The following is a 9,559-nucleotide window of genomic DNA, read 5'->3' on the forward strand; positions in this document are numbered from 1 at the left end:
ATAGCAAAGGTTTTAGAAAGCAAGACCTACATCACTGATGGAGAAATATGAGTGAGCGATGGGTAGAAAAGGGCTTGCAAGCTACGGATACAGAAGATGCAGTTTTCAAACTCTATTTGTCTAGCGTCAAGAAAAAAGCCCCTAAAACACAACCAACCGAAAACCTGCAGCACAAGGGCGAGAATTCGTCGTTTGATGACCCGGTCCGTAGCTTCACGGCTCTGAGACTCATTTATAAAACGGAGAAAACCATAGATTCTCCCTCTGCCCCTCCCCTACTCCCTCTCTTTCTTTAAATGCTCTAATAAAGGTGCACTGGGTACTTAACAATCGGGTTCTCTCCTGTTTTCACATTTTAAGAGATGGGCAGAAGAATTTTGGTTCTCTGCCTGATTCCTCGGAAAAGTGAGGTAGCCCTGAGTGGCTGGGCTGGTTGAGCTCAGGTCATGCATGATTCTCAGGGTCAGCTCTGCAACGGGCATGGAGCCTGCTTAAGATTCTCCCTCTGCCCCTCCCCTACTCCCTCTCTTTCTCTAAAAATAAGTAAATAAATAATAAAAGATACATTAGGAAAGTGAGGTAGCAGGCTAGCATGACAATAGGTGGTAGAGAAAACCAAGGGCTCTAAACACACCATGTGGGGCCAAAAAGATGAGACAAGAACGCCAACATATTGATTACCTTCAAGCTGGATATGTGTACATAAGGGCTCATAATATTACTTAATGTGTGTTTGAAAATGTCCATAATAAAAAGTTTAAACAATAACAATTTTTTTTAAGATTTTATTTATTTATTTGACAGAGATAGAGACAGCCAGCAAGAGAGGGAACACAAGCAGGGGGAGTGGGAGAGGAAGAAGCAGGCTCATAGCGGAGGAGCCTGATGTGGGTCTCGATCCCAGAACGCCAGGATCACGCCCTGAGCCAAAGGCAGACGCTTAACCGCTGTGCCACCCAGGCACCCCTAAACAATAACAATTTTTTGAAGGCATTAACTTAGAAATTTTTATTTTTAAATTTTATTTTAGTTTATTTTTTATTAAGTAATCTCTATGCCTAACGTGGGGCTCGACTCACAACCCTGAGATCAAGAGTTGCACGCTCTTTACCAACTGAGCCAGTCAGGGGCCCCTGAACTTAAAAAATTTTTAAAGGCTGAGGAAGAGGGCTCTTATATCCCAGAGATGTGGAATTGAATCTCTACTTCCTACCCTGTGAACTTGGGCAAGTTACTTTGCCCTTCTGAGCTTCAATTTCCTCTCTTATAAAAGGGGACGTTAATGGTGTGGCTGTGGCCAGGGCAGAGATGTGCCACTTATGTCTGCCTTCCAGAAATAATTTGCTGCCCAGCAGCAAGGAGTATAGTTAGCAGACTACAGGGTCTGCCTTATCTTGTGAGCCAAGGTCAAGGTCTTCTTGCGGCAACCACCAACCAAAGACTGAGCAAGATGGCGACTAAGGTCACACTGTTCTTGGGGCGGCCCTTGGCCAATGAACGTGCAAGGCACTACAACAGCCTGGCCATTTCTGTCCAATGTGAGATTCCTTGAATGGGTAATCTTTGTGCTGGAGCTGGCGGGGACTTTCTCAGGCTGCATCCTGGTCCAGTGGCTCCCACTCCCAATCACACTTCCTCCCTCTTCCCTTCACAGGTGTGCGTTACTTCCCAATAAAACCCTGCACTCCTAACTCCTTCTCAGCATCTTCTTCCCAGATGCTGGCATGAATGGTACTTACCGCACTGGATTCTTTTTTTTTTTTTTTTTAAGATTTTATTTATTTATTTCACAGAGAGAGAGAGAGAGAGAGCACACAAGCAGGCAGAGCAGCAGGCAGAGGAAGAAGGAGAAGCAGGCTCCCCACTGAGCAAGAAGCCCGATGTGGGGCTTGATCCCAGGACCCTGAGATCGCGACCTGAGCCGAAGGCAGATGCTTAACCAACTGAGCCACCCAGGTGCCCCACCTCACTGGATTCTTGGGAAGAATAAATGAGATGATGGATGGAAAACACTTTCAGCACATGGGACATGGTAAGTTCGCAATAATAATCAGCAATGTGGATGATGACTATTCAACAGTGTGTAAGGCTACAGGGCATGGTGCAAGTGACAATGTTACAAGAACTGTAGAGTTTATGCAATTTAGAAGTGATTTCTACTTTTATAACCCATCAAGAGGGGAGAGAAGTACAAATGGGGACCATACCTGTCGAACTTTATACGCTAAAACCACAGATGTTAGTCTAAGAGCTAATTCTTCATAAAACCTTCATTCTAATTACTAGAATGGCATGTTCTAAATTTCAAAGAAGTACAATATAGCTATTGTGATATTACAGCTTAAATGTGAACAGGTATTATAACTTTTGCAACAAGAAATTGGAAGTTTCATGTCTTTGTTGTTGAGGGGGTGGGTTTAAATCTATTTCTAGTATGGAACAACTGAAGTTGTTTAAACTTTCCATAAATTTCACACAGAATTTACAAATTGGATGAGATTTATGAGTTAAAAGTTGGTCCAACTGGAAGACCATGATTAATCAATATTAAAAACTTACATACTCTCAAAAAAACACCAACTTGTACTTTCTCAACTAACTCTCTAATATAATATACATATTTGGCCTTTTATGATTTTAACATTTTTAAAAGATTTTATTCTTAAGTAATCTCTTCACCCAACGTGGGGCTCGAACTCACGACCCCAAGATCAAGAGTCACATGCTCTACTGACCGAGCCAGCCATATGCCCCTGATTTTAACATTTTTTAACTAGACACAGTACTAGCCTGAAACTAGTATGAGTGTACATTACTAAAAAAGGAAACAAATATTTCATTATAAACACTAATTCTAGAAGATTTCACACCCACATTCTAAAATCTAATTAGATTAATTTCCCAGGGCATTCATGTATTCTTGGTAGCTTGCAATTTTTAAGTGTCAAAATAAAGCCTTGTTTTTAAATGTGGGTGGTGTTGATGAAACAAGTATGAGTAATACTTGCAGGAAACACAATATTAGCTTTAGCTAGGAAGTGGGTGATACTCGAATAGTCCTCTAAAGAGCATTTTCCGTGTTGCACCGATGTAAAGCAAGACTTATAATGTGGTTATACAGTAAGCAGAGACATTCACAAAACCGTTATAGTGCTTGAAGTACAGTGTCACTGACCAAAAATGCAGTTTAAACAAATTTTCAGGGTTATGTCTAGAGTAAAAAGTGAAGGCAACAAGCTGACGACCGAATCAAGACTGCCAGACCTCCCACGTTTTGCTTGATAACTACTAACCAGAAAAGGTGGTGCAAAGCCTATTTTAATGGCAAGGCAGGGATGACAGAATTAAACTCCACTTAGCCTATCTTTTCAGGCAGTTCTGCTCCACTCACCACAGATCTGGCAGTAATGAATGTCTCCCCTGTTGGTCTTGCTATGTTTTATCCCAAATGGAAATCTCTGAATGGTTAAGAACGAAAAGCAGAAAAGCTATGAGTCGTGAATCCTGCCCTACATTTAGCATTCTACAGTAAGAAGAGGTAATCATTCTCCCAAACCTGGAACTAGGAAGTCAATTACGCCAAGATTAAGAAAGAATCAGCAATGCCTAGTTTACAATTTTAACTCACCCTAAAGTGTTCTTATATCAAACACACACATACATAGCCGGCATAAGCAGCATGAACGGCAGAGGAGATAAATCTTCAAGCCTTACTTTAAAAGTAAAAACGGTGCCTAGACAGTGCATATCTATGGGCTGGGGGTATGTGGGAAATCTCTGTACCTTCCATTCAATTTTGCTGTGAACTAAAATGGCTCTAAAAAATGAAGTCTATTAAAAAAAAAAAAAGGTGCCTAGAGTTATCAAAAATGTTTACAACTGCCAAAGGGCAGAAAGGTGTTAAAATTACCCTCCCGTTACTTTAAAAAAGCAAATGTTAAAACAAAAGGGAAAAAAGGATCCATTCGTTTACTCAATAAATATTTACTGAACTCCCACTATGAGGGGGGCATTGTTCTCAGTATAGTTGGTGGAGAACTCTTTCACTGTTGCCTCTAAAAAGCGCACACCACAATTAGTATCACCATATTCAACATACTGTGGAACGTACAGTGCATGGCTGGCACTGTCCTGGAAACTCAGGTTAAAAAAAATCACTCTGCTTGCTTTCTTCCTTTTGATAGCTTGGGCTACCCTGTTTCTTAGCAGCACCAAAGTAAAGCAATGAAGATGGCAGAGAGGACACTGGGAGACCACAAAACAAGGTTCTGTCACTTAGTCATTTGTGAGCAGTGAAAATTAGAATAATTATGAGGAAAGCTAAAATTTCCAGTGGGGTTTATTTATACTTTGCATTAATGAGCAAGTGAATAAAAAGCTGAAGTGATACTTCAGTAACTTGTCACTTCCCTCTCCTAAGTAAGTAAGTAACAAAAAAGTTTTATTCAAATAGAAATTCTTGCTTGGCCATTTCTACAATGACCAGTCACAATTTCAACAAGTCTGTGCAATCAGTGCAATCAATTTATGCTATTAACCTTACCTTTTGTAACAAAGGCTTGAGTAAAGGCATTCTGGTTAATCTTAGAAACATAAATCTCTCTTTGGTCTCTGGCTTGGCAGACTAGAGTTAAAACCTACTTTATATGCTTTCACCAAAATAAGTAGATATCCTGCAACATATATAACATGAGTTAGGTCAGTATCTTGCATAGTAGTTGCTCAATTAAAAAATTAAGGAATAATATGGGGTGGGAGCCTGGCTGGCTCAGCCAGTAGAGCTGTGAATTTGAGCCCCATGTGTGATGTGGAGTTAACTTAAAATTAAAAAGTAAAAAAAAAAAAAAAGTAAAAACACACACACAAAAATAAAAACAAAAGGGACTAGTATTAAGAGTTGTACAGAAACTAATTATATCCTAATCACTTTAAAACAGCCGTTTTTACTTTGTTATGACCTTCTGACACAAAAATAGAAAGCCTCCATTTAAATACAAACAAATCTAATAAAGTTATTACAAATTATGGGTTTGAGCTCATTTTTATAGTGGTATGATAACTTCCTAACATTTCATGATTTCTCAAAGTTTCCTGGAATATGAAAGTTTACCTCTACAGAGGTGTTAGAAAAGAGAGAGAGAGAGAGAGAGAGAGGGGAAGGTTTTACTTCACCTAAAGGAGGACGTGCTTTAAGAGCAGGCCTTTCATGTAAAGTGCATGTTAGAAACTCATAGGTTTTAAAAGCCTGTGCAGATCTTGACTAAAGTCCTAAAATATGGGTAAAACCTGGTGGCGTTTGAGAAGGTCGATGAAAGCTGCAACCACCTGTTACAAATAACTCATGCCCATCCAAACCATAGCGCAGCCTCCCTCCACCTAGACACATAATTCTACCAACTTAGGCTTTTGCACCCCGTCGTTATCTCATTACCCGCGTGCAGGAGTCCAAGCCACCATTCAAGGAAAACCCTCAATGACTGCTCTGCGCTGGGCTGTCCGGTGCTGCCCAACACGGCACTTGACCCAGTCTCTTCCCACTGAAGGACTGGAAGCTTGTTTTTCAGAATCCTTCATTATTCCAATTTAAAAAAAATCTCAAATACTAATAAAATAAAGCAGCGGAAAAGAGATATTTTGTTGCCCTTATACTTCTTGGCATTTCACCTTAAAACTCAAAATATTGCACTTCTTTCACCAGCGCAAATAATGTGTTTATTCCTTTCCCCCTATCAAACTCTAAGCCACTCAAGCCCAAAAGTCCATACGCAAGTGAAATGCTTTTTTTGGTGATTCTTCATTGACATATACTTGGTATATAAAACTCTAACTGATATGTTCTTTCTTGTAAACTTAGCAACTGAAAAAAAACTTCAAGTAGTACACACACCCCTCCTTAAAAATCTTTTCCACTTACTTTTTTTTTTTTTAAAGATTTTATTTATTTATGTGACAGAGATAGACAGCCAGCGAGAGAAGGACCACAAGCAGGGGGAGTGGGAGAGGAAGAAGCAGGCTCATAGCGGAGGAGCCTGATGTGGGGCTCGATCCCATTACGCAGGGATCACGCCCTGAGCCGAAGGCAGACGCTTAATGACTGCGCCACCCAGGTGCCCCTCCACTTACTTTTATTGTAGAAAATTCCAAGCATACACAGTAGAAAGAATAGTATCATGAGCCCTTTCATGCCGATCACCCAGCTTCAACAATTACCAACTTGTGACGACTGCTGTTATGCCGACATCCCTGCCCCAATTTATTTTGAATCAAATCAAGACTTTGTATCATATATCATAGATATTCTGGTTCCTATTTATTTTCAACAAAATTGCCTTTGCTTTCCCTCCCACCCCTCTGCCCCCTAAGAGAACTGTACAAAACAATGAAGGTGATTGGAGCTACTCTGCGTCTTCTTCCCATAGCTACCTTCTCTTTCCCGATCACCTTTTATGCCATTCATGAACATCACATTGTGTTCAGTCCCTTTAACCCCACCTATTGCACTCAAAAAATATTGTATTTTTTCCTCCACAATCCCTTTCTCTTGTTTGAACAAGCAAAAAGAAATCGTGCCAGCGTTTTTCTTATCTTGATAAAATTTACTTCTGATTTGTTCCCCCACCCCAGATAAGCTAAGAAGGCCCAAAAGTAGTGGAGAAGGAATGGAAGAGGAAAGCAACACTGCACTTAAATGACAGATTTTGCCTAAGGAGGTATGTACAAATATTTAAAACCATCACTTATTTTATTTTTAAAATGAGTATTTGTAAACATCAGCTGAAATCTTGAGTCCCTTAGACAGAGGATGTTTATAAAATGAATCACTCTAATTTAAGGGAGCTATTGCCTTCAGGATTTTGGTGTCAACGACAGTAGCTGTTTCTGAGCCTAAGAAAAGGTTATGTAAAAACAATTAAAAAAAAATTAAGGGAGGATGTGCTCTGTTTCTATAGCTGCTCTAACCTTGTTTTATTTTGACGTGAGATTTCTTGGCCTGGGCTCAGACAGCAACCACCACCCCACACTTTCTCCTCCACACCCTTTGCAAATGGCATTCCGAAAGGAGGCACTTCCCGAGTTCATCATGGGAAATGGCTCATCTTGAGAACATTTCAGTGCAATGATTGAGATTTCATCCACTCCTCCCCCTGGACACTGCACTGCCCGTCCCTTACCCAGTGATTTCCCCGGGAATCCAGAGAAACAAGCTCCATTCCACCAGCCACAGCCTCTCCTCCCCGGGGATGGCCTGGGCACTGCCTCGGCTCCGGGAAGAGAGCTTCCAGCAAGAGGTTCCAGACACCGCGCGCCGTGTTTACCCATCCGCAGCCCCAGGTTAAGGATCTCACAGCACTCCCCTCGCCGCCAACCTTCCCCATTTTAAACTGTTTCCTCCGAGCAATTAGAATGATTTCTTCCGCGAATGCCTCCTCCTGAACGTGGTCACACGAGATGTCCCCCTAACTCCGATTACTTTCCCCTCCAGGCCAAACGCCGCAGTCACCACCGCAAATCCAAGATCTGAGCTGCCCCTCTAGAACTACAAGTGCGCCCCGCGCCGCCACAGGTCAAAAGTCCTCGCCTCTAGAGGGAAGACACCACTTCTCGCCGCTGTACCCCAAAACCCAAGACCTGAGACCCGGCCCGGCCGAGGCCGCCCCGCCCCCGAGAGAAGCGCCAGAGCGGCCCGCACCTCCCCTGGGAGAACAGCCCTAAGCACTCGCGGCTGGGGCGCCCGAACAAATAAAGCAGCCCGGAAAATCCGAGGGCCTCCACGCCCCCCTCGAAGCTGGTCAGCCGCGCGTCGGTTACTCGCCCCGAGGGATTAAGGTTGCTCTCTCCGCACATCACACTGGCCTCGGGGCGCCGGGGAGAGGGAGGCCGGCCCGGGCCCCCTGCCCAGGCCGCCCGGGGGACCCAGATCCGTGCCCCCTCCTCAGGCCCCATGGGGACTCAGATCCGCACCTCCTGCTCAGACCGCCGGGAGGGACCCAGACCTCTACCCAAGCACCGCGGTGGGGGGGACACAGGTCTGTGCCCTACCCCAGCCGCCGGGGGACCCAGATTCGCGCCCCCTCCTCAGGCGGCTGGGGGGGACCAGATCCGAACCCTCTGCTCAGGCCGCCGAGGGGCCCCACAACTGCGCCCCCTCCTCAGGCCGCGGGGGGGACCCGAATCCGTGCCCCCTTCTCCGGCGGCCAAGGACCCACACCAGCTCCCCTCGCCTCGGAAGAGCGAATCTGGCTTGCACCTCCTGCTCCGGCCGAGGCCGACGAGGGGCACCCAGCCCGGCGTCTCCTCCGCAGGCCGCGGAGACCCCGACCAGCGCGCCATCGCCTCCCACCGAGGCAGCCTGGCCCGCGCCTCCTGCCCAGGCGCGCCAGGCACCTTCCCCCCACAAGCCGGGCGGGCCCGGCCCCTCACTCACCCAGAGCTCGGTGCCCCAGCTCATGGTGCAGGGGGCGGGAAGGGGCGCGCCGCGCGACTGGCGCGGCTCTCCGGTCCCCCTCCCCGGCGATCCCTTCGCCCCTCGAGATCCCCGAGATCGAGGAAAGCCCGGTGCGCGCGCGGCCGCCGCCTCCTCTGGCTCGCCGCTCCTCGCCTTGGGTCTCCTCAGCAGCTCCTCCTCCCCGTCGCTCCTCAGCAAAATGGCCCGAGGAAGCGCCGCCGCGGCCGCCGCAGCGCCCCCGGCCGCGCCGCCCAGGGGTCCAGAAGGACCCAGAGGGAGGCGAGAGGGCGGCCGGGACCGGGAACCGCGAGAACTGCCCCCAACGACTTCTTTATTATTAGCGACCACACTCCCTGCTCTTCGAACCACCTCTCGCCTTTGAACGAAGCCGGCCCCTGTTATTACCGGTGCTCCACCGCGCCAAGCACCAATTTGGACTTAAGGACAATACTTTTCCTTGGCAGCCATTCGCGCCGACCAGAGTTCCCTCGGGATGCTCTTTCGCCACCGCCTAGCAGCCGCGGAGGCCCGGGGTGCCCTGCAGCCTTGCGCGATGGGAGTGGGGCCTGGTTCGGTGATGTGTGTGGAGGATACAGATAGGGACGTCGAGGCCAAGAGCGGCCTAGCAGCTCCGAGCGGCTGGGGAAGGAATCCAGGGGCGTAGAAGCAGTGATTTCCAATCTCTGAAACCAGTGGTTCCCAACTTGTTCGGCCAAGAAACGCTCAGACGTGAAATCACGTTGCCGGTTAGTGGCAAAAACGCTGGGTCCACAGATGACGTGTTGGGTTCCAATCCAGCCTCCCTCATGTACTAGCTGGGTGGCCTCAGACAGTGACCCCACCTCTCTAAAAGCTCAGAGCCCCCGCCTGCCACGTAGAGGTGGTAACCATCCATCTTCCCCTGTGCTGGTGAGGATCAGGAGATGAGCACCTGTTACTCGGCCCATGGTTGGGAAACTGAGAGCAGACTTTTTTTTTTTTTTTTTTAAGATTTTATTTTAAGTAATCTCTTACACCCAAGGTGAGGCTCGAACTTACAACCCTGAGATCAAGAGTCACAAGCTCCCACAACTGAGCCAGCCAGGCACCCCGAGAATTGATTTTTAAGTAGGA

General features: G+C 46.4%; 1 protein-coding gene across 8 annotated transcripts in view; it reads right to left on the reverse strand.

The window, feature by feature from the left end:
• FNBP1 (formin binding protein 1) overlaps window positions 1–8,871 on the reverse strand; it is a 135,286-nt gene extending 126,415 nt beyond the window's left edge. For 7 of the 8 annotated variants that reach the window (XM_019795266.2, XM_011219705.3, XM_019795274.2 and 4 more), the window contains exon 1: window positions 8,426–8,595. In XM_019795266.2, coding sequence (XP_019650825.1) covers window positions 8,426–8,449 — 24 coding nt within the window. In that variant the 5' untranslated portion in view covers window positions 8,450–8,595. Of the gene's footprint in view, window positions 1–8,425 lie in introns of all 8 variants that reach the window. The other variant, XM_019795275.2, reaches the window with a different exon arrangement.
• Window positions 8,872–9,559: the final 688 nt, after the last annotated feature.

The sequence above is a fragment of the Ailuropoda melanoleuca genome, chromosome 7 (genome assembly GCF_002007445.2).
Source record: "Ailuropoda melanoleuca isolate Jingjing chromosome 7, ASM200744v2, whole genome shotgun sequence".
Taxonomy (NCBI): domain Eukaryota; kingdom Metazoa; phylum Chordata; class Mammalia; order Carnivora; family Ursidae; genus Ailuropoda; species Ailuropoda melanoleuca.